Here is a 26,217-nt window from a genome sequence, read left to right as displayed (position 1 = left end):
TTAGAACTAGACTGAACTGATTTTATTTCCTTCCAAAAAGAATAGACACTAATTTAACTGTATACAGAATTTAATTTAACTATACAAGTTTCAGTATATTGTCCTGTTCAAGAACTGCTTATATAAAAAAAAATACTGCCAAAATTCTAATGCATACTTTACAATTAAATGCCCCATCTTTCCTTCTGCCCCTAATAACCTCAGACTAGAGCTGCAGTGTTCAGATTAACTTATGTACAGAAGAAAATACCCTTCTTCTTAAGTGTATTTTTTTTATTACCAATGTTGTTTCCACTACCACCAAAACTGGACTCAAAAGTAAGTTTTATGGTATTAGCAATGAAAAATTTGATGAACCTTGTAAGAACAAGATTCAGAAAAAGACTGACAACAGTTTTTGCTATATTAAAAATGTCACATCCCTCCAAAAATAATACTTATGCATTTCTGTGCATATTCATGTATTTATTATCTGTAACATTTTACTATAGTATCCGCAAATTTCTTACTTTGAACACTTGAACAAATGAGTAGTAACTACTTTTAGTTAAGACCATCAAAACTCCATCAAGTTTTCTTAGAACTCTGAGTTGCTGTTTTGAAGTAAAAGGTGTCCAACAAGGTTCTAAAAATGTTCATCCTTATACTCAGTCAAACAAGATAGCCAAAAGAAAAAGACAGTTTTCTTTTTTTCTGGTATGACCACTCAAACCCTACTGTTGCCCCACTTCCTACTGTTACCGTATTTAAACCTCCAAGATTCCTTTACCTGACTAAACAGAAGTGCCCATTTGGTTATTTACTGTTTTACCTAGCTGCTGTCCAGGCACACTGAAAACTCTCCATTACACTGCCAAGTGTCCAAATACACCATTCCAGTTAATGGAAGTCTAGGTCAGCCAAAACCAGAATTACAGTCAGCAATTCCGTGTGGGTATACCACCCGACTTGGCATGATGTAATTTCATTACAAATCATTGTAATTGAATGCAAAGTACAGGAAACTTGAGTTTATTTAACTTCCAGTTTCTGGGAGGTCAAGAGGAACTAGGACTGCTCTGGACAACAAAAGAAAATAGACTGTGCTTACAGATAATTTTCTGCCATATTCTTTCTTTAGGACCACTGTTTTATTGTTGCCCTTTCTATTACACGGGGTGTACATATTATCAGGTGTTAATAAAAGGTCAGTGCCTGTACAATACATTCTACAACTGAGCACCACTTTCCGTAACTGAACAGGCGAAGAAATTACACTGAACATCAGCATCTGGCAGTATTTCTCCAAAAAAAGTGACTAAAATGGGTTTAAATTGATTAACACTATTAAATCACATCTAATATTTGATACTACATGATTTCATTACAGCTATACGATACAATTATACAAAATGTGTTAACATCAAAGAATACAACCAAAATTAAGATAGCAAACAAAACCTATATAACTTTTTTCTTTACAGGAAAATACTTTTGAAGTATGCATGTAACTGCCCATTCTTTTAAAGAAAATCTACCGCAAGCAAAGTTACCAACCTCCAGAAAATCACACATAGCATTACTACGCATATCCCCAAAAAGTGTACAATATGCACACTTGGAATACAAAATTAAAAAAATTGTAAGCAACAGGTGAGCTTCATATTTATAAGAATGTGAAAAGAAGTCCAATTTTAGCACTGTTGTATAAAGAATTGTCTTTTTTGATGCAAGTTCATGAAATGACCCCTCCGGTTGGGGCCACACTTTACAAAACACCGTGTTCTTGAAACGGGATTACAGAGCAAGGTAGAGCATCTTAGCAACGTCACCTTAAAGTTTTTTTTGTGGGTTTTTTGCTTTTTATTTACTACTTATCAAAACACGTCCTTTAGGTTTGTAGGGTTCTTTTTTTAAAATTCTTTCCTAGAAACAATATACAAAGGGGAGGCATATTTATTTCCAACTCATACTCCTGTAAGATGCTTTGAGTTCAAGAACTTTCTCCTCCAACTTTCACTGGTTGTTTTTGGCCTTAGCATGTGTTAAGATGTGAGATTTCAGGTTAGTTGATTGCGCAAACTTCTTATTGCAGCCATCAAATGGGCAAACATAGGGCCTGTCGCCAGTATGAATTCGCACATGTGTGCGTAAATTGAAGTCCAGTGAAAAACGCTTTCCACATCCTTCAAATGTACACTGTTGAAAGGAAAAGACATACTCCATTAGCTAACAAAACAGTACTCATTGACTAGAACAACGTTCTTTAAATCACTAGACTGTACAAACATGAACCTAGATGCTGAAGATTATTATAGGTGAAGCTGTGGGCATCATTTGTAAACTGCATTAAAAAAAGAGAATACATACTTCAGGTTGGTTGTTTTACCACAGTGGTATGTATGTTTTCAAAGAGGGAAACAACATCCAGCTTGCAAGTGATTGCTTTCACTAAAAACACCTTCTCTACACATGAAACAGTATTTTACTATGCTGTACTAGAAAGCAGAAACAATGTTTCACATCAGAATTTCCCCTTTGCAGTGATAGTTTGCCAAGATTTGCCTCTTCTACCAGCTTTACACTTAAGATGGGCTTGGAATACAAAAGGGCAGCATGTTTAGCAATAAATACTTCTACTAAGCATACAGCAGATCCAGCACACACATCCAAGCAAGTGCCTGAGAAGCGCAAATCAAATTGCTGAAATAATTTATTTAAAAATAAATCTACAAAAGAATAACATATCTTAAATGTGTACTGGAGAACACAGATATGCTCAAGACTATGAATACCTGTAAAGATTTATAAGGAGCATCATAGAAAGTAGGCAGGGGACCTCTGTGGCAGAAGCTCACGTGACTTTATATGAATAGAAAGCGATTCAGTGACTACCATCATTTTGCTGAAAGCTGATTAATATCTGCTATGGAAAATTAGTATCATGAGTCAATTAGCAACCAGCCCCAAGTCTCAGCTGTCCACAAGTGTGCTAAACTGAAAAGATGATGAGGAGAAAGAGACATGTTCCTCATTCAGTAGTAACTGCAGACTTCACTTTTAAAGTGGTTAACTTTACATCACACATTTTGGAAGGTATCTTCCCATGTATATACAATTCGCTAATTTCTAACAGAAGCCCATGGAAATAGTTAAATGACAGCCTAATTAGCTTAAGGGGACTTCCAGTTGTTAAAGTGATGATTCAGTACCTCATCCGATCTTAGAAAAAAACACAGCATCCCTGAAGTCAATTGGAAGCTAGGTTACAATTACAGTCTACAGATGTTCACCAAATCAATTGTGGCACTTAGGTCTGGAGGTTAACAATACCTGAAATGGTTTCTCTCCAGTATGAACTAGCTGATGCCGCTTTAGTTTCGAGCTCTCCACGAAAGCCTTGCCGCATTCTGCACATACGTGTACTCGAGGGCCATGAGTGTGCAGATGCTTCCTCATGGCAGAGTTGTCCCTGAACATCTTTGTGCAGCCCTTAAAAAGAACAGTGAAACTCAGTTAGTAGATAAGCTAGTTCTGATAAAGAGATGTTTTATCTGCTACAGTACAAGCATTTAAAATGCTTTTATATCCCGAATACTTTCTTAAAAGTTGGCCCTGAAAAGGAGACCCCTAATTACATTTATTTTAAAAAAGCACTACCAAGAAAACTAATCATTCAAAATGCTGACAAAAACCCCAAACCTAACAAAAAAAATCAAACAATCCCAAACAAAAAAACCCCAAACCCTCTCCTCAGTATTATGAGCTGTACGCAGTCAAATGAAAAACAGGACAGTCTCATGGAGAAGATGCAGCTCTGATAGAAGCAAATGAATAAACCGAACAAAAGCACTTACAGTTTCAGGGGGAGAGAAAAAACAAACAAAAGACAGAATGATAGCTCATGGATACCTATGTGATATTCTTCATTATGCTATTCTGAGTACTACAGTACTGCAACATATGACATAGACTCTAATATACCACAGATTATTCTCTAGTACCACCAATCTGTGTGTGCACCACTCCATTTCCCAACACTCTGTCCTCTTCCTTCTCTGTCCTCCTCATTCCTGAGGAGAAACGGAGCAAGAGTGTTTCCAGCATTGTAACAGCTTACAGAAACTACCTCGTCCAAACTGGCAGCAGCAAGTTGATCACTACCACCTTGAGATACAGATTGCCCCTCTTTCTACAGCTTAAACCTACAAAATGATATTGGGCAACTTCAGGTGGGAGAATCTCCAAGTTACTGCCAACTCAACCTAAAACCAAAAGATACTTGTATTAACTCAGGTAGAGCATCAGAAGATGATGATTCCAGAGCACACTTAAGCCAGCAGTGACCTGGGTCTCTCTTTACCTAATCTTTCTAAACCTTTTTTCACCTTTTAGTGGCAATCAAGAGACATCTATCATGTTCTAGAAATGTCTTCCTCAAGGTTCCAAATCCCTCATAAAATCCTAGTAACAACTGTAAATTCTATCCGTACTCCAAGTGATGCTGTTTCAACCTACATAATACTAGTCTACCAACATCACTGTGTTAGGGGGCATAAAATTTGACAACAGAATCTAAAGGAACATTAAATTGCTAATCTTAAATTCTGCAGGCTTCCTCTTCAGAAATCAATTTTTTCAGAACTATTAATCACATTTAAATACGCCTTATTCCTTAAAAAAAAAAGATAGAAATACCACTTTCAGGAAAAGCTCTCTCTCAGGCACTAGAATGTCTTTGTCTAATTTAAGAAGTAGTGTGCCACCCTTCACTGCACATAACAGAACTGCGTGGGGCAAAGCAGCACCAAAATAACATACTATCCAGTTTTTTTGCATTTATTTCAAAGTCCCTGCTTACCCAAGAGGAGCAGCTACATCTTCTACAGTATTTTTCTTTTTTAAACTGCAGTCATAAATGCACAAAGCCTAGAAACACTAGTAGAGAGAAAGTGGAAGGAGAGAACATTCTTTTTACTCTCCCGTTCAGATGAAATTGAGGCTATGAAAAAGTAAATGAAAGAAATGAAGGCAGCATTCCTCGGCACTGTAAGGAGTAACTGTTCCTGTATCTCCACACACTATACCACAATAAAAACATGACACTTGTAGAATGTGAAGAATTTGAAATCAATATAAGCACAAAGAAGGATCCAGCAAATTCCTTAAGACTATGGCTATCAGAAAGAAGCCTTCTATTCATGCTCTCTAATGTGTACCATTAGCTATCTGCCCTGATTATTTGCTTAGGCTCATACTTATCTAGACCAGAAGTCAGCAAGATTGTATTTGTCTTTTTTTCATTACAGATTAAGTCAGCTCTACAAAAGCTGGACAATGCAGTAAAGCTAGATGCTACCAGTCTAGGTGACTGGCAACATTTATTCAAGACAGAGGCTTCCCCGCTACCAGTGGGTCAGAATTGTATCTCCAAGATGCCTCCCTCTCTCTTTCAAGGTGATGCACCTTCCAGCTCTGTGGAATGTAATTCAAAGTCTTCCAATAATGCTGACCTTGGCATCTGCACCACAAATTGCTGATTCCTGATCTAGACTCCAAATCTGTCATAGTTTCCAAGCAGAGGATATATAGATCTTAGGAACGTACTTTGAACAGCTTTCAGAATATTCTTTCAAGTATGTATTCTTGGGTGGCAGGAAATCACAACAGTAAAACCAGCATGTTAGGGACTGTGCATCATGGTTACCAGAAGATTAGGGATGCACTAACCTTAAGACAAGGAATGGGAATAATATATTATTCAGTGAAAGGTTTTTAAGGAAGCCTCTAAAGAATAACTACTAAAACACAGTTAACTGAGTGTAGTCTATTAACAGTAAGATACTTTAGTTATTCATTCTCAAAAGAAAACAGCAATACAAAATACTTGTCTACAAATTACTACCTACTCAGAAGCTGAGCACTTCACTTACTTTGTGAGGACAAGCTATCGTTCGTGGAGCATCATCTTCTTTAATTTTTCTTGGTTTCATTCTTAAAGAGAAAAAAAATTAGTAGACAAACATTAGCAGATAGCTTTTCTCCTGTAACTGCCTTCGTAATGCATACATTTATTTCATAGTATTATGTGCATCAGTAGTACTTAGCTTAATATTTTCAAAACTTTCACAATATTAACTGTATCATTTGGCATTGGGAAGTTCAGCTTTTCCAGAAGGACCTCTCAAATACAGAATAAGACATTTAATATTACCTTCCTAAGTCCTTTGAATATGTGGACATAGAGTTGGTTTTTTTTTCCTGACATACTTATTGTCATTAGGAGGGTTTGCTTGAACACTCCTTTTTTTATTGTGCCAGTACCCATGTGGCCTATTTATCTTCACCTCCTCTCCATCCCTGAACCAAAACATGAAGGACAGAGTAGCTTCAATCATTCTTCAGTATTTTCACTACACAAAACTTCAGAAGAAAGCTCCACAGAAGCAGGGAAGGCAGGCAAGTTGTGGAATCTACTCAGACAATGTAGATGTGTTATAACCACAGAAACTGCAATTAATTCTTACTCTGAGCTACTGTACACATGAATTCCACTCATGGCAACTGACAAGCAATCGTCTATTTACTCTTGGTCACTAGCACAGATCTTCAGCACTACTTTGTAAGGTGCCATTAGCCTCCACTGACAACATTTTGAGGCCAGCAAACTATTGTTTGCATGTTAGGTGTTTCAAATACACTAAGACTCCCTGTAGGAAACAATGTTAATAACAGTCCTGCCTCAACAACCACCTGTCTGAATGTGAAGAGTCAGCTGTGCAGACACTACTCCAGGGAAGTGAAGTGCACTTTAATCCATCTTTTTTTCTTAAACCTGTAGTGATGTCTTCTAAAAAAATGGCTTATCTTCACCTTATGGTGGAGGTAGGTAGATGCAAATAAATGCATCTCATACAGCTGGAGATTCACTTAGGTAAGTAATGAATTCCTGAATGACTTTACCTGGCAATACAGCACTGAGATAGTTGTGCATGACAAGGTAGCTACATATCATCTGTAAATTAAACGAAAGGTTTTCTGGTGTACTCTCTAGTCTCAGTTAAACAGAGGTGAGTGGCTTGAATTTAACAGAAGAATCAGATTTATCAGAACCACTGTTCTTAACATTATGAAGGAGAGCGTGTCTGTTGTTATCCAAGGCAGTTTTAATCTCCATGAGTTCAGTTCCTGGAAACTGATATGGAAGAACAGGGCTGGGAGACAAGATTTTCCATTAGCGCATACCTGCATTTTTAATAATTGATCTCAGACCAGCTAAACAGCAACTTCTAAATGTTCAAAGTAATTCCCAAGTGCTATAGGAAAAATAAGCTAAAATCCCTCCAATTTGACCACATAAACTTTTGTTTCTTTGCAAGCAGGGTCCAGTCATCTTTGGTACTGTCACATTCCTATGCATATGGCTGAAATATGCTGTTTCACCTGCCTCCTTCATGTGGACAGGTGAGTGGACAGCACTGGAAGGCCCTGTGAGGCTGAATTAAGGCAAGAGCAGTGAAAAACCTCCCTCAGAAGTCCTGAGAACTGTATCCGGGAAAACCTCCTTACGAACACCAGTGCAATCATATGCGATGGAGAAGTCTCCTGTGGCTCTGTGGGCTACCATTTGTCCCTCAATCTGACTCTTCTCAGTACCGCAGATGTAGCACAGGTCAAGTGATCAGTAACTGACTAAAGCACTTGACAGCCACTTCACAGACAAAATACTAAATCCCAAGGATTTAGAGGGTGTATTTGTTCTCTTCTCTAAGTGGACACTTAGGAAACTCCTGGCTTAGCATCTCTAGACTACACTGAATACATACAGTGCTAACCGAAGAGCACTGCAGTCTCATGCAAGATTAAAAATGCAGATGTGACAAAAAGATGGAAGCTAAAGAGTATCATATCCAATATATATTGCCAGATACTAAAAGCTCCTAGAAGATGGGTGTGAGGTATTTGTATTGACAAAGCTCCTCTTGAACCATCACCAGTAGCGTATCTGAACATTTCAACAATTTAAGGCCAGAAACATCCTGAACACAGCAAACTATCTGTTCCTGTAGACCAGCCACTTTATTATCTTAATCTTACTGATAATCTTCCTTTTTCCAAGATTACAGAGCAACTCAGATGACCTTATTGATTACATTTAATTTTATAATCCAATTAGAATACAGAACGATTATGCTGTTTTGTTTATGAGCCTCCTTCAGTAAAGTACCAAAAGCCAAGCAAGTGACTGGGATTAAATGACTGACTATACTCTCCAGTGAGGTTCTAGACCGATAGGTACTAGCGGTAGTGAGGCTATAGGAAAACACAGAAAGCTTTCTTACAGTACCCCTACAGAAAGCTTTCAACTACCTTTGCATGGATTCTCCTTATTAAGTCTCTACAATTTTTACAAAAGGAAAAGGCATAGAAATGAGTGTGTTATGCCAAAGCGGACACAGAAGAATGCTTTGACAAGGGTGGAGGGAACATTGCGTGACAGTTTAACACCATTAGAGAACAAACAACCTTAGGGGACAAAACTGGTGCCAAAATCACCTCCTTTACTTCTAACTCTAACACCTTGTTAAATGTTGGCTGAGCCATTCGCTCAGCCCCCAAAAACAAAGCAAAAAACTCCTAGGCCCAAGATCTGTGTTCATGACATCACAAGAATGAGTAAATCCACTATTGTTTTGAAGTCTTGAAAGACCACCTGTAAAGGGCGAGACTAGACAAAAAAGGAATCATTAACAAGGGATGTGATAAACGGCTTTAGTGGGCAGCACCTGCATTTTTCACACTGGGCTTAAGCTCCCACTGATCATGGTGTTAAATCCTATTTGTAACTCTTACGTCTTGCCTCCGGTACCAAGTCAATCTTTCAGAAACAAATGCTGCAACAGTGTCATTTGTAACAGGCTGCTGAAGTAAAGTGAGGGGGAAAACACCCTGGAAGCTTCTGCATCAGTGCAGTCAGCAAGCTTGAGGAATCAATTGCAGCTGAACTGGAAGGTCAGACATGGGGCAGACTGTGGAACTTCAACATATACCTTACATTTTTCAGTTCAGTGTCTGAGCAGGCACATAACATCATAAGAGTCCATTCTGGAATAAGCTGACTAATTTTCAAGCTTTGTTTCTAAAATGAAGAGTATCAGCCCAGCAGCATACTTCAACGTACAAACATTTAGTCCCTACTGACTACAAAATGGCAAGGTTTAGCTAATAAAGGGGCAGATCTTAAATCTTTTAATTTCTCCTGGAAATATGGTAAGTGGGCAACTTAAGCTTAAAATGTGGAAAAATACTGTGTATAAGCACAGGATTCCACAGGCAACCAAGCTATTCAACAAAACAGAAGCAGACACTTCAACAGGAAGAGGCAGCAAACAGTGTCCAGGTTGTATCTCAGTGCCACAGACAGCAAGAAGCTGCTGGGCCATTCATACACTTGGATTAAAAGGCAAGAGGGCACATATACCACAGGCACAACTATGACAGATCATTTTGTCAAAAGTGTCACGTTGCCCACAAGGCTGTGGAATCATTATGGACAACCACTCAAAGAATTTAAAAGACATATTCAAATGTGTTAGAAAAAAAGACTTTGGTCTTACTTTAAAATTAACTTTCTGCAAAAGGACACCAGCCTAGAACCTGGGCTGTTGATCTTAATTACACTGTTGCAGGTAGCTCTTGCTAGCAGTTAGACTTTTGGCTCCCACCCAGTAGAGCATCTCTACCAGCTCCATCCAAGTTTTCTTAGCCTGAAACATTAATCAAAAACAGAACTCGAACACATACCACTATTTAAAACAACTACAGACACAACATTAATACCTGGGTGGGACTTTCAAAACAGCTGCCTTTGCAGAAAGTCAATTTACATGGCAAGACCAGAATTTTCATTTCTGCAGTGAGTTTATACAGGCCATACCTAGTAGCAGCAACTACAGACTAGCTAACTGTGAAAAACTAATGATTGTACCTTTTGGATCAAGGCACTTGGACACTGCAATTAAAGGCCAAGTCTATTAACTTGTAGTGAGGAGGAGGGAGGGAATGGGGGACAGCAGAGAGCAGGAAGGTGTGCACCCCAATAGGTTCACAGAATGAGCTCCTGCATAAAGAAGACCAAGTGAAATCACAGGTTATTAAAGCACTCAGTTCCTCAAAGGAAGCAACTCTGTCACTGTGCAACATGAGAAAGTAACAGATAATATTTACCCAGCAGAACTGAAAGAACCATACCCTGACGGAACCGATCCCCACAGCAAACCTCTGTCAATTTCCACAACTGCCTTGTAGATAGAATCTATTTTAAAAGTTAGCCACAGAAACAGTATTAAGGCTAGGAATAAAGGAAATCCTTAAGTCAAAAAATAAGTAACAGTACAGAATTCTCCCCTTGTTCCATCATCTCCATTTTTTGCTTCTGGTAAAGTTATGTGTTCTCATATTCTTTCTTCTCCCTCCATACAGAAAACTAACCTAAAGATCATCACTCTCTCTCAGACAACTCCTTTGATAAATGCTAGAGGACCAACAGCAATATTCACCTGTGCCGATAACCCCATTCCTAAGAACAGCTAGAAGAGAAGAAAATTATTCTCTTAGCAGCAGTGTCACTGCCACTTCTGATCTGTTCCCTCATTCTACCATTCCCCTTGTACTGTCCTGCTGAGGCAGAAATAACATGACCGCCATGGCCCTATGCTGCTGCAAGAATTCATTTGTGCTGAAGAACTCCCGAAACTGGCTAGACTGGCTTTTGGATAAATAGACAAAAGAGGAGTGGCACAAGGTGTCCTAGGAATCTATCTATAACCAAAGAGCCCACAGCAGGTCTCTTACCTGCTTCGGTCACAGGCAGAAAAATGTCACAAAAAATTCTCTTTCACTCCAAGATTCTGGCAAAAATAATTACTACTATTGTTCCAGTTATGAAGAACATCATATGTGTAAACAAGGGAGAGTGACCTTTGCAGTGTAGCACAGAGCAAGAGATCCGCTCCACCCCACTCCCAGAACACTTTGGGTAAAGCAATTGTCAGTTTACTACCCTTTAAGCTTCTCTGTAACAAGAACAAAACCAATACAAAAGCGTACACCTTATTAAGAGGCCAAAGTCATAAATCTAGGTGACCAGAATGCTTTGTCACTTTTAAGAAGGGTGTCCAGTTTCAAACTCTAAGGCAGTTTCCTCTCTTTTGTTTCCTATCAGTTTTGGAAAGCAGATCAAAATGAAGGGCAGTCCTCACAACAGCTCTCCTTCAGAAAAGGCACTAAGTAGACCAGAAGATAAAGCCACGGAGAGTGAAGTTTTTACCACTATGACCCATTACTGTGCCTGTTTCCCAGGTATAGCATATTCCACCGTTATTTCTTAGTTTTACCGATGTCTGTATTCTACTATCTTTTAGCCAGTTCAGTCATGTATCCATCTGGAGATTAAGAGGGAGGGAGAGAGCTATCATGAATATTATTTTCAGTGGTTTTGTTTGAGGGAATTTGCCATATGCACCAACTAGAAAAAAGTCTGTTACTTCCCCCAGCTTTTATTACCAAGCAGTTATGACTTCTTCACAGCTAACTACAGAAGTATTTGTAATCAATTTAGACTTGCATGAAACATTTTAATATTTCACTTTAAAGGATTTCCAGTGTCCCTGTCAGAAGTATCAGATGGGAACATGGTAATTTATTAGGTTTTATTTGTCTCTGAGCATATCATTCACAACTAGACTGAGATAAACTTGAACATCAGTTTTACATTCTGATATGACTGCCCAAGAGAAATGCACAATTTCTTTTCTTTTTTACTGCATTTTTAAAGCATACTAAAGAAAATTCAAGAGTACTACAACAGAATGAAATAATTCGTAAAAGGTGATAAGTTGCCCAACTGGGTATAATTTATGGTCATTCACTTCTGCATTACTGAACATGCCAATGCTCTGATACTGCTTGTTTATTCACAGTGTTTTAAGTAGTCCTAGAAAGTATAAATGCCTTTCCAGGAAAAACTGTAAGAATTCCAGTTAAAGGATCTGGATTCCTGCTACATGTCTCAATGACAAGTGCACCAAATAAAAAAAAACCAAAACAACAAACCACCACTGTGGTGTGGTGAAAGACAATTATATCACAAGAGACAGTATAACTGCTTGCTCTGCTGATGCCACCTAGCCACTGAGCAGCAGTGTTCGTTGCGGATGCTGAATTGCTGGTTTTAATTTATTTTATTTTATTTTTTTCAAGGGCTGTAGAGCTACAGAGGACTCCAAGCATCAAGCCCACCCCTGCCTTACCTCTCGCTAACCAAATCATGATCAGAATTCCAGAACCTTGCATGAGAACTGTTACCACTATAATTCAAGCTCTGACCATTTAAACTTAACCTCAGATCTTCAGCACTTTGTTCCTAAGAATCAATGCATTCTTAATCAAAATAAGCTGCATGGTTATAAACAGTGAATTTAGCCTCATTATGAGTATTTAATTTCTACAAAAATACAGTGAGATTCTTCTAGTTAACTTAATGGAAACAGGAGAGCAACCCAAAATCAGTTGTTCTCAACTGCACACAACACAATTAGCATGCAATGTTACTAGCAAGTTCATACTTGCTTCTACGTGGACTGTGCACATTCCTTTTTTCAAGTCAAGAAAATACAAATTTGTTATCCAAAACCTTACTCACAGCATGCGAAGCTATGTAATAACTTTAAAAGTAAGTTTGAATTTCATGTGCTGCTCAGTTTTCAGAAAACAGCTACCGAGAATTTTAAAATTTGGAATTATACAGCAACCAGCAATGCTTGAAATTTTCAGAGAACTTTACACGGAACAACATTCTTCTAGCATGTTCCGAGCATATTCCTAGAACCTCCAAACCCAATTCCAGTACATAAACCCAGGTTTTTTAATTCCAGTTTGCCATGCAAGGTCTCTAGTGATACTGCACACAGCAATCAACAAGACAACTGATCAATATAAAAATAGGTTTGTAGAGATCAGTGCTTGAATTCCTGTTATTACTAAAGGGGGTCCCTTCAACATGCTTCACTGCAAGAGAACCAAGACCTCAACAAATAATATGCGAATTCCGATACATCCATATTCTTCAGCCTCAGCTATATACAATCACTTACGATCTAACATGCAACTAACAAGTTTTCTTTTTCATTTTTGCCTCTTTAAAGCAAGAGTAAAAGCTTGGCAGTCATTGATTCTGACCAAGAAATTAAAAAAACCTTTCTTAAAACAGAAGATTCTTGAAGTTTTCAACGTATGTACAATTAAGCTATCAGAAAAATTCTTCACAGGTTGTGAGTAACTTGGGGATATTGCTAAAGGTGACATCCCCCCAAGCTGCGTGCTTACTCTACCACCATGTATTTGTCTTATGACTGGAGTAGAATATAATATATTCTGTACAGTAGATAAAATAAGAGAAAAGAGATTGTACACATAACTATCTTTCCATCACCTGCTACAAATTCTAGCTCTAGAACTTCCTAGAACATTCTACCATGAATAAGAAAAAGTGGTAATTACTGCCAGCTGGCACTATTTTCTCAACAGAAAATGAACTAGAACCCAAAGATGCAGTACACTTCACAATATTAAGAAATAAGCAGATAGATCTGATAGAAGCAATCTGGTCTTTTCAAGAAGCCCAATCCTGGCAACCATTTCAAGTATTCAAACCAATCTGGTGAAAAATCTGCAGTATTTGCATGAAGAATACCCTATGGGAAACTATCTAAAATTCCTAACAAAAGATAGCTATTCAGTACTTAAATGTTTAACAGAACCAAAGGTTTCAGCATGTTTTAAAATAACTGAGAATATCATTCTATGCACATGATGAGAAATGTGTAACTAACATTTTATAATTAGAATGCTATGTACACTCAGGAGTACCACTTAAACATTTGCTTTCACAAAGAACCGTATTAACCTTTGAGCAGTTCTCAGAGGAAAACACAGTAATTTTGATCAACAATAATAAAACAAGGAACATCAGTATCAACAGCTAGAGCCACCCAACACTTTAGATAGTACCCTGTTTTTGTTCATGATGCATTTTTATGAATTTCCAGATAGCCAGATATTTTCCAGACAGCCTGAAGCAGGGATCAAGCCCTGCAAAACTGTCTTACTAGAAGCCTTCAAATTCTATACTTCAATGGCTTTACTGAAAATAGTTGTGGGACCAGGCTGTGCCGGCAATCCTCTGGCAGAAACACACTGAACGGTAACAGAAAAAGTCTGTAAAAAGCCACAAAATCAGAAATGGAAACAAAAGCAGGTGCATACTCTGGAAACCAAGATCCACCTAACCAAGAAGCCAGACCATAACTTGTCTCAACAGTACCCGCCATCTAGTAACCTACTGAATAACTTTGTGGTACTCTCCCTACCTGCTCCCCTCACCCCCAATAAAAAAAAGAAAAAAGAGTACACTGTACTAGCTGACCCTGAAAGTAAGAGTAACAACATCTGACCATCCACCTGCTGTTAGAATTGTCACCAGAGCCCTGAAGAATTATCAGCTGGTAACAAAATGAAAATGAGCGCAGCACCCAAAGAACTGGACCAAGTAAATGCTGCAAGGCAACTGTAACGTCCCAGCTTGCAGGTGCCGAGGCAGACCTCTCTGGTGACCTCACGGTTGCCCTCTGGTGGCCACCGGCTGCCCCCGAGCACTCGGTACCAGAGCCACAGGCTCTACCGAGGGAGGGAGGGACACAGGACACTTTCAATACTCCCCCGCAGAAAAGAGCTTCCGTCACTTCATCTCTATTTGAAAGTAAAAGTCACCTTGTAACTCAGATCAACGTACTGGTATCTAAACGAGTGACAATTCTGATTCACTAGAGGAAAATCCAAGCCATATAGTTACCAATTGTGAAACTGCAATTATCAGTGGCACTTCAAAGTGCAAGATATGACACCATTATGAGGAAGTTCAAGATCTAGAGCTTAAGTAGTAAGAAGCAGGTGAAAAAGAACAGTAAGTGGGGCTCTGCAAACTAAATATTACAGTCTGGCTTTCTTGTACTGAACAACCTAAATGCAACATTTCACTTATCAGATCCTCTGGTGCTGAAGAATCTAAGGCCACTCACATGAAAGATACAGTAGTCACGTCAAAGATGTGGTCTACCAATTTATTTAGGTCCTGTCTTAACAGGAACTGAAGATGAGAAGTCATTGAAGAAGTCACTGTTGAATGTAAAATCCAGTGACTGTGCCACAGTATCAGCTACTCTGTTCTAAATCAAGACCCTTGTTTTAGAAGATGATTAAATGGAACAATAAGCCATACTACATCCACCATTTATTTTGCCTAATAGTTTTTATAATTAAACCAGTGAAAAGAAAGCCATTTTAATTTAAAGATCCTTTCTTCCTACTTACCTAGCAAATTCAGCCAGTTGTTTGGGGTCTGAGAGGTCAATGCCAGGTATTCCACCAGGAGGAAGTTTCTTCCCTGTCATGTACTCCGAGTAATCTGGAGGAGAATTCTCTCCAATGATCTGCTCTTCCACCACTGTTTCATGGTCAATATCTTTTTTATCATCTGAAATACACAAAATACTGAATTCAATACATACTAAAGATCAAAACAGCATATAAGTTATTAGGCTGCATCTCAGTACAAATTCACTATTGCTGCACACTTCAAAAAATACACTGCCCTTCCAGATTTCCATGCCAATTGTAAAGAGCAAAGACATCCATACAGTTACAGCAAGAAGAACACAGAAAGAACACCAGGTGGGGAAAAAAAGCAGAAATTGCATATCTACTTAAACACAAACAAATAAGAAAATAATTAGAACGATCCTATGAATGTTGGCTGCATTTGAAAGATAATGCACTTTTCCTGAAACAATGCCCAAATATTTAATTCCTTAATCTCTTCAAGACTAACCTCCACCATACCCACTCTGGATCTCTCTCAACAGCAGTCAGTAACAAAGCAAGCCTATCGACGGAGGGGCAGATACTTCATCTAAGATGTCAGGGCTACTGATCTCTACTTCAGAATCTCCAAACTCCCTTGACTTCCAACAGAAGTGCCACAGAGGGACAAGAAATTCCAAAATAACTGCTAATGGGCTTCACTAACTGCCCATAAAATAAAGGTTTCTCAACACTTGCAGAGAGGTCTGAAAGAAAGCAAAAAAACTAAATAGCATGTCTCCCTCCCAAGAGGGCTTCTTCCTTCTGTGGCAGAGGCCAGCCTAAGCTCTTTCCCACTCTATGTAAGCAGCAGACAGGGACCATTCAGAGCTTTGACCTCTAGCTAAGATACTGCTATTTCACCTGCTCTAGAGCACCTCCCATGGATTTGTCCCCAAGGACTGCAGTGAAATCAGGTGGAAGATCTGCTGCTGTCTACTCACATTCAGACCTTAGAATATGCCAAGACACAATGTTTCCTCTCTCCTCTTGCTAGAAGCAGAAACCAGAGAGACACAAAGACAACAGAAGATGGAAACATTCACTTATGTTCCCCATTGCAGTGCTCACACCAGCAGGAAGACTGGCGCAGCACCTATCCTGTTTTCCACTCTCGAATACGCCTAGGACAACAGATGGATATATGTATATGCAGTTGTAACCACTCAGTTAAATGTTAATAAACTTGCCTGACGCTACTTCTACTCTGCGTATGGGTAGCAGATTCCGCAAATCACTTTATACACAAGAAGCTCTACAAAAATAACAGGAAGTTTTATTTTACAGGTAGTGTTTAAGGAATGAAAATACAGGGTGGTAGGACAGAAATAGTATTTCCCCAATTCCACAGTTTAAAAAAAGAAAAAGAAAAGATAGGAAAACAGAAGGTGGAAAACAAATGAGGCAACATTTTTCTTTTTTTTTCCCTAAACAGAAACACAGGAAATAACATTATTCATGCCTCAGTAACTTACATTAGGAAAGACAAGACAAGACATACACAAATAAATATACAAAGGACAAATTTCTATTCAATTTGTAATGCCTGCTTTTAATGTTTGCCACTGGGCTATTTCTAGAAATGTTACTGCTAGTTTGGGGTTTAATCTGATCTACCAGATCAAATAGCAGTTCATGTATATGTTCCATGGGGAAAGAGGAAAATAGACTCCCAACACTGCGAAGACAGAAGTGTTAATAAGAAAATACTACCTGCACCATTAAACTGGAAATAAACTATGAAACTGACTATTTGGACTATTTTTCTTATTCTAATCTACTTTTCCACTCACCACCTCACCTTTCAGTCTTCATCAGTGCTTTAAAGAAAGCAACTGAATTTATCTTAAGCAAGAATTATATGGTAAATTTTACAACATCTGCAGGAGTTACAAAGTCAAGCCAATAAACCTTCAATTTGGCAACAATTTGTTGTTCAAAGGGAAGCTTGAGAAAAGTTATTTAGCAATGCCTACACAGGCAGAAAAGACATTATGAGGCTCAGAAAAGCTGTGGAAAAAAAATTTCTGGAATTTTTTCTGGAAAGCTAAACGCAACACCTTCTCCATGCTGTAGGCTAGGAGATCAGCCGACTTCAATGTAGCCATTTCAACAGCTACCCAGAACTTAGTTTATGGCATTCATTACAGAAAAGAGTTCTCATTTCCTGCCTCAAATCAGATGTATGAGTCAACAGGGAAATTCTGTATACATTCCTTAAGATCTTCTTTCCTTCCCTAGTGTAAAGGCTCGCTATTCCACAATGCTTTCTTGCTATTTGAGGGCAAAACTGAAAGAACATCAGCCCTCAGTGCCTCCACTTCCCCAAAGCCTGCCAACAGAAATCAATTCCACACCTATTCAATTCCACAGATTATTGGAGTAAAATATGAAAAATTGAACATATTGCTTCGATACAGTAGAAAATATGAGAAAGTATCACTTAATATATTGACAGTGAAAATATAAAACAATCAAAATGTCCTGTACCAAAAAACTGTACATCTACAGCAGCACATACTTGCAGTTTTAAAAGCTAATTAAAACCAAAAATCAACACACAAAAAAGTTACCTTAAAGTGTTATGTCAGACTAACATCCTTCAAGACAGAAGACCTGGTTCACACCAAAAGTAACAGCAGATTTCAGTAGCTTTTCAGTATTCAGACCATCCTAGCTGCAGTCTATCCTATGACATTATCAACTCATTGGGAAAACAAAACACACCAAAACCCCCACACACTTCTTTGGAAGAACTTTACCAATGTCCTCTATGCACATATTTATCACAGGTTTGTTTCTGATCTCCTACCGACGACCTATCAACTAGGCAGCTCAAAGTTTGGAGGGTAAAGTCCAGGCAAACTTTCATTCAGGCTGACAAGTTAACCAATATTCTCATTGCAGAGAAGGTATGTTAGAAATCACTTCCCCCTCTTCCTCTCTTGAAACATCAGAGAATCAAACATACTGCACCCAAAGCAACGCAAAACACAGAGACACAACCCTGAAATTCTAGTGACACCTCTGCAGAAGTGCAGTACGAATAAGGCATAGTAACTCCATGCAGTTTATGCCCATGACAAACTGATCTGGTTGCCACCCATGCAAGCTAAATAGGGACAGAGTGATGAAGCCAGTCAGGAAAAGGAAGTAACTGCTGTATACCATCTGATCTGCTTCATTTTGACTCTTAAAACCACTTGAGAGTACAGCAGACTCAAATATATGGCATTCTGCTTTAGTGTCTATTTAGCACTATTCTTACAGATCTAATGCAGCTTTTTGTGAGGAACTTAGAACATTATTTTAGTCCCATCTTCTAAAAGATAGTGAAGATCTGAATGCATGTCAATTAGTTAATCACTTTATCTTCACAAAAGCATGCACTATTAGTCACTGCAATAGCTATGTCCAATATTCACTTATCTTATAAAGTTGTAAGAAACAGACTTCTTAGTGACACCACTAGTACGTCCCAAGAACCTTCTATGCCCAATTACATTTAGACAGACACTTTTTTAGATACTCTGAATTGGGTTGTTCTATGTACCTTCTTAGGACATATCCAAACAAAACTTCACATTCAACGTCCTTCCATCTGCACTTGCTCTCATGTCCTATATGCATCTTGAACTGGATTCACTTCTGCACTTCAAAGCAAGTATGTTGAACATTTTTTTACTAAGATCAGTGAAAGTTCAGCATTTTATCCAGTCATTATCTTTTGACTACTACTTAAATTTCTACTGGTGAAATAACCTGACATTTTCAGAGTGCCAAAGCCCAAGAAGTATCAACTGAAGTAGGAAGAAGCCAGATACTGGGATAAAACTAGTAACAGCAGATTCCATGTAACAGATTCTACCATGCTTTGTCATTGATCTTTCTCAAGACTTTATTGATTACCTTTTGCTCTTATTACCATGCTCCACCTCCTGCAGCCCTTCTATTGCACAAAAAAAATCCATCCATCTCAGAATCCCGTTATTTCATGCATGTCTAGAACAGTAGCTAGCTCCAGCTAACAACTCTGAACTCCCCAGCTTTATAAGATGACCCCCTTAACTCTCAGCCCAGGAAGTCCTGCTCATATCGCTGCCTCAGTTATTCTTGATTTTAGCCATCATACTCCATTTCTAAATCCCCAATTCCCTAGGCCATCCCCCTCTCCTATTATAGAGTGGGAAGAACACATTTTTATTCAATCAGTTTTCCCCTGTGGAAAATGAGGAGAGCAAAAGGGAACTCAGAAGGTACACTTGGTAGCAAAGCACTGAGACCTAATCCTATAGCTTCCTCACTGAGGTACCAAGTTAAAAGACACTCTTGTTACCAACTAAAAGGATGAACAACATTTAAGTTTAAATTCTCTTTTTATGATCACATGGTTAAACAAATTTGTTTTCAGCAACAGCAGAATTGCAATTACATGGTGAAGGATGTATTCGGCAACTGTGCATTACCAAGGCACTGTGGTTAACAGCTTGGTTATTGCTACCACTACCACTTTGCAGTCTCCTCAGTTGAATTAGTTAATTGGCCATGTTTGGAAGCAAAGAACCATAATTAGCTTGTTAAATAATATAGTTAGTTAGCAGACACTTCAGAATCTTAAAATTCCATTTTGCACAGTATGTCATTTTTTAACCTAATTGGCTGCTAGGTTACTTTCCCTCTGATGTGCCTTGCACACAGATGGAGAACAGGTTCTTCCTTTTCCCATGTCATCCGTCTCTAATTTCACACCACTGAGATATGAACTGACAAAAACAGTGCACATATCAACAGTCATCATCTGACTTCCAATATTCCTGAGACACTGTGGCAAAGCACTATGACCTTCTGAATCAGCAGCACACAAGTGATATGGACCTCTCACGGAAGGATCCAACAGCAAGTTAAGACTGTTCTAATTTGAAGGTGGGCTAAAAGGCAACTTAATTAAAATAGTTTAAGTGATGAACCACATTCATGTATTTCACTTGCAAAACTGAAAAAAAAAAATATGTTTAAAACAGCTGCTGGAAAAATACCTACCTTATCCCCTAAGGTTGCCCTGACATTTTTGCCAGTGAGACTCAATGCTTATGGATACCAAAAGCCTACACCACTATCACAATCAAGAGTGAGAAACAGAATGTCATCTTAACATTTTAAAGGAATGAGACAATCACTCTCTCCTCCATTATGAAAAATTTCCATGTAAGCAGCTTATTACCTATCTGTCATTGCAAAGACGTCGCCACAGCCATCCTTGATATAGGCCCACAACTGAACTATATGACACATTTATCATCTATACTATGTAAGACAACTGGTCAGACAGTAGATGATTATTTTTCTCACCCATGCAATCTGATAAAAGTCAAATGAAAACCTTTTTAAGACATTAAAAGTTTTTTTCAGAGGTTCTGAAGAACCTTCCAGAAGCTCAATATGAACTCCCCAAGTTTTCAAATACAGGTCCACAGCACAAGCTTCCTGGATTATCAATAATCATTTCCAAACCATATGCTTATCTTCTTCATCTTTACCTTTCCTGTCTAGGAGTAAGATACTTGAGCAGTTTAACATCTGTGGGCAATGTTTGGTTGTGCTATTTGAGCCCTAAGCTTGCAGACTATCTATGCTAACAATAATAGTTTAAGCCAACACCTATTTCAGGTTTGAAAGCTTGACAAAGTCAAGTCATTACCTAGAAGCAGATGTAGCCTGCTACATTTCCCCCCTCAAAATTAAGTCCCAGCTGCTTGAAATTCCAGCATTTGGTGGAGACAGCATTTCGGCACCAACTTTCCAAATGCTCCGGCATACAAGAACCAGTTTTGCAAGCACAATCCAACAAAGTGATTTCTAGCGGTCCTTCCCTCCCCCCCATCCCTATTGTACCCAACCTGGAGACAGTCACTAGAAAGGATGATTCAAATTGAATCTAGCAAAGGCACAAATAAATGCCACTCCATAAAAACAATTTTCCTACTACAAATCAGGGTGTCTCATTTGGAGAGCCCCATTAACTATATACAATTTTCTAAATCCGTTACAGGATACCCCAATAAAAATAAGGAAGATAAGTATTAGACAGCATAGAGGAAACACACCACAGGTACACGATTAAAGTATCCACTGAATATACCTCTTCAACCCTTTCAGAAAATAGAACATCTTTGTTCAGTTCCTATTTTTGCATGCGAAGACAGACAATTCCATTCTGAAGATCTGGAAAGCTAATCTGAACTAGAACAAAGCAGTCCTGTTTCAAACTAAACACTTTAATTAAAGTAATCATGGGTCACAAGTTTGATATCACCATAGATACCAAGGTGATAAGAGAAGGTATGGTAAGTCTAAACCGTTGCCAACAACAGTACTGCAACTTCCAAGTAACCACGTAAGAAGACAAGTATCAAGTAGCTCCCTTTAATCACAGCGCTATATATTTCAGAAATTATTTCTACAAATTTCAAGAGGTGCTGCTAGACATGTTATACTTATTTACAAACAAAGATTTATGATTGATTAAATTTGGTACCACCCATGTACAAGCTAATATAGTAGCACTAGAAAACACTAATGAGGAATTAATTCACATTGTCTTCCCACACTGTGGTAAGCAAAGTGCCCTTGTTTCCAAGTCAAATACCCATGCACAGCAATATAGGAGTCATTGTTTTATCCTGATGCATGGCCTTATTTACTATTTGTCTTTTGATAAACTTTTTGCTAAGCATTTAAATCAAACAGTCAATTACATCAGTGTGCAAGCAAGTCTTTAATTATGTCAAAATATAGAGGCAAAGCTCCTACCTTTGTTCAAAATAAAGTATGCCCAATTCTGCAGGGAAACTTTAGTATGACTACCCTTTCGCAAGCCAGTGGTTTGCTCTGGGTTTGGGTTTTCTTTTCCCCTGGTTTTGCTTCTTTTGGAATTTTTCTGGCAACCATTCTCCCCTCTAAAATATCAGCAAACAGACAATGAAGCCCCAGCATTTGAACACTTTTGTAACATTTAATAAGCTGTGTAAGAGGCATAAAAGCCCATCCAATACACTCAGTAGAACTTCACAACACTCTTAATGTAGTAGGTTTTTATCAAAAGCTGGCTGAAGCTGGGGGGTGTGCATGTGTGGGCGTGTGCACGCATGCACACAGGAAGGGGTGGACAAACAACACTTTTGCCTATGTATTTTGTGATTTTGCTTTGCGGGGGGGGTTTTGGCATTAGAAGCCAAGTCAGAATAGGTATACTGCATCCTTCTGCATCATGGATATAATTGAGTTGACTATAGCAATGGAATTCAATCTCCAGTAAATTACAAGTGGATATCATTCCCACTGAGCTTGCATGGTCATGCTCATAAAGAACAAAACCACTGAAATCAATACGGCTACCCTGATGTAAAAGTTGTGTACGCAGCAAGAGAATCAAGTATATTGATTATACGCATGCTTCACTTCAGGCAAGTAATAATCAGGATGCAGAAGCTCTAAGGAAGCATCCTGTCAGGCACTCTGAATTCCAGAGTGCAAATGCATGCTAGAAATTGTCAATTGATCTCAGTGAGGTCTTGTATCCTGCCAGCTCATGAGTCATGCATCGACTTGCATTCAGCTATTTTAGGTAGCTTCCACAAACCATAAGACTGTATTAGTTTCTGTTACCTTTTTTCTTTCTTGGACGGTCAATTCTAAGAAAATAAACCCTAGCAAGTGGATTTATCCAGGTTTCATACAATGCTACACAGAAGCATATAAAAAAGCATTCTACTAAACAGTATTTGGGAAACTCTTAAATGAAAGTTCTTTTCTGTTCATCAAGAAGCGGGGAACTTTGATCAGACTAACTGGGCTGTCAACCGAATATACTAGAAGTTCTCATATTCTCTGTCAAACTTGCTAAGGCATCACCTATATTTAAAAAGAGAGTAAAAGTCAGAATCAGCACGCTTTCTGTCTTTTCAGACAGGCGAATTCAGCCATCTAATACACTCTTTCTTCAACATTGGCCTAACTACTGCTGGTCACTCACAAACATCACGGAGAGCAAGCATTTCAGACTACATGAGAAGCTTGAGAGAGTTATCCCTATCCTACTAGACTCTTTAAAAATTCAAGAGGGCACAAAAATTATGATATGCAACACAGATTACCAACCTACTATTCAAAGACCACACACCAAATTAAATCTTACATGAACTGATACTATTTGACCTTTTTTCCCCCCCTCACGAAAACAGAACACTGATTACGGCGCCTAACTGCCAGCCATATATTTTTTTGTAAAAAAAAAAAAAATTAAAATTTTAAACAAAGCCCTCAATGTGCCACAAGTAACACCTTTCTGCTGACCAGAAAGACTTCCCCCTCCCATATTTTAAAGGAAAGGATCAGAAAATCGTGGCAGATTAAATAAGCGGTCAGGGCAGGCACGTCAGGTTTTTTGCAAGCCCCGCAATTCTGATCACCTTCACAAGATTTTATTCCCTTTAAGAGACACTCCCACAAAATCCCCAGCTCCTCAAAAAACATATCCAATCCCACGCAACACGGACTCCCTGCGCCTATTTAAAGCTCTAGACCCAGCCGAGGAAAACCCGAACGGCCTCCGAGCGCCAGCCAGCACCCGCTCCCTCCTGCCCGCGGCTCCCAGGGCCAGAGCCCTGCCTGCGGAGCCGCCGCTGCCGGCTGTCAGCCCCTGGCTCCCGGCAAGGCGATTGCTGCGGGGCCGCCGCAGCCCGCGGCCGTCCCCTGCGAGGCCGCCGAGAGGCGCGGGCAGCCCCCGCGGGGGCGAGGAGGTGCTTCCCCCCGGCCGGCACCGCTGCCTTCGGGCGGGGAGGCCCCACCCACACCCCGCCTGGCTACCGCAGCGGCCCGGTGCCGGGCGGCCCCCAGGCCCACCCCCGCCGGGCGAGCTGTGAAACGGTATTTCGGGGAGATGGCCGTGCCCGGGCCGGGGAGACCGGCGGGGCGGGCGGCTCTGGGGCGCGCGGTCCTCCCTCCCCCGCCAACATAACGGTCGCGGCCCGGAGCACACGCCTCATCCGGGGCCGCCGGCCGCGCTCGGCATTAAAATGCGGCCCAATGGGGCCGCGGGTGCGCGGCGGCGGCAGCGCAGGGCGGGCGGGTGAGGAGCGGCGGGCGGGAGAGGAGCGGCGGGCGGGGAGCCGGCAAGGCAGCGGCGGCCGGGGAGGGGAGGCGGGCCGGCGGCTGGCCGGGAAACGGCGGAGAAGGAGGACAGAGGGCGCGGGGGGCGGCGGCCGCGGGAGGGAAGGGCGAGGGGCAGGCGTGGAGCGAGCGGCGGGGAGCGGCGGCGGCAGCGGCGGGGCGGGGACGGGGGGGAGAGCGAGGAGGCTGGGTTCGCCCCGCACCCTGTGCCCGCCCGCACACCCCGCCTCCCCCTGCTGCAGAAACTACGCCATTGCGGCCTAGTCCTGGAGCCAGCGGCGCGCTGCCTCCCTCCCTCTCGCACCCCCCTCAGCCGGCGCCATCTTGGCGGCCGCCGCCATCTTTCCTTCCCCCCGCCGGAGCCGGGCAGGAGCAGCGGCGGCAGCAGCGCAGACCCCGCCATCTTTTCGGGGAGCCGCCATACTTGCCCTGGCGATGAACATGGCGGCGCCCATCACACACATCAAAACATGGCCTCCCTTCAAAACAAAACTGTCCGAGGCGAACCGGGCAGCCGTCGGCGGGGCCTGGGGCCCAGGGAGGGAGGGGTCCGGCGCGCACTTACCCGAGGCCCACATAGTGACCGAGAACTCCCCCTCCAGGGTCTTGATCTGCACCTGCTTCTGCTCCCATTTCCTGCCGCCGCCGCCCTCGGCCCCGCCGCCGCCTCCCCCGCTCAGGTAACTCTTCTTGCTGCTCTTCTTGCCGCTGCCGCCCTTCTTAACGCGGCCCCCTCCGCCGGCCGAGGAGGAGCCGCCACCTCCGCTTTTGCTGCCGGCGGCGGCCACAGTGACCAGGGTCTGCTCGATGTACTCGTCCTCCCCGGCGGGGGCCGGCACCGGGATGAGGATCTGGTCCTCGAAGCCGTCGTCGGCCCGCAGTCCGTCCGAGTCGTCTCCCCCCACCACCTCCTCGCGGGTCTGCACCAGGATCACCTCCTGGTGGTGGTGGTGCAGATGGAGCTGTCCCCCGCCGCCGCCGGCCGCGCCGCCGCCCGCCCCGCTAGGGTCCCCGTCCGAGACCAGCGGCTGCAGCGCTATCATGGGCTGGTGGTGGTGGTAGTGATGGGGCGGGTGGTGCGGGCCGCACTCCTCGCAGCACTCGTCCTCGTCCTCCTCCTCCTCGTCCTCCTCGCCGCCCACCACGGTGGTCTCGATGGTCTCCACCGGGATGGTCTCCACCTCGATCTCGTGCAGCTCCACGATCTCGGCCGGCATCTCCGAGCCGTCTGTGGCGATGTACAGGGTGTCTCCCGAGGCCATGGCGGGACGGCGGAGGGAGAGAGCTTCGCGGGCGGCGAGGGGGCTCCGGTCCGCTCCCCTCGGCGGATGGTGGGGCTCGGGCTCCTCTCGCTTCCCTTCCTTCTTCTCCTCCTCCCCCTTCCACACAAACACCAGCTCCTCGCAGCCAGCGAGAGGGAGGCAGCCAGCCGCCAAATCCCGGCTACGCTCCCTCGCGAGATTTCCGCTGCTGCCGCCGAGACGGACCCCAGCCCCGGGAGGCCGTTGCCGCCGGGACCCGCCCCCTCGCCGCCAAGCGGCCAATCGCACCGCCCGCCGCGCCCACGGCTCGCCCAGCCGAGCGAAGGAGCCT

General features: G+C 41.5%; 1 protein-coding gene across 1 annotated transcript; it reads right to left on the bottom strand.

Annotated features, from left to right (window-relative positions):
- On the bottom strand, positions 1–26,145 carry YY1 (YY1 transcription factor). Its single transcript, XM_055794403.1, has 5 exons — positions 25,190–26,145; positions 15,409–15,571; positions 5,913–5,973; positions 3,313–3,471; positions 1–2,178 (listed from the first exon to the last, which is right to left on the bottom strand). The coding sequence occupies exons 1-5, from the start codon at positions 25,884–25,886 to the stop codon at positions 1,996–1,998; spliced, it is 1,263 nt and encodes a 420-aa protein (XP_055650378.1). The 5' UTR covers positions 25,887–26,145; the 3' UTR covers positions 1–1,995.
- Between the last annotated feature and the right edge of the window lie 72 nt (positions 26,146–26,217).

The sequence above is a fragment of the Falco peregrinus genome, chromosome 1 (assembly GCF_023634155.1).
Source record: "Falco peregrinus isolate bFalPer1 chromosome 1, bFalPer1.pri, whole genome shotgun sequence".
NCBI lineage: Eukaryota > Metazoa > Chordata > Aves > Falconiformes > Falconidae > Falco > Falco peregrinus.
The sequence above is the reverse complement of the archived record's forward strand: the minus strand, read 5'-3'. Positions and strand labels throughout refer to the sequence as shown.

Coding starts and splice junctions, on each gene's coding strand:
- YY1 (XM_055794403.1), bottom strand. CDS start 25,886: ATGGCCTCGGGAGACACCCTGTACATCGCCACAGACGGCTCGGAGATG. Junction 15,572..25,189: donor GGTCACTATGTGGGCCTCGG/GTAAGTGCGCGC, acceptor TGTGTATTTCAG/ATGATAAAAAAGATATTGAC. Junction 5,974..15,408: donor CAACTGGCTGAATTTGCTAG/GTAAGTAGGAAG, acceptor TTTCTCTTTAAG/AATGAAACCAAGAAAAATTA.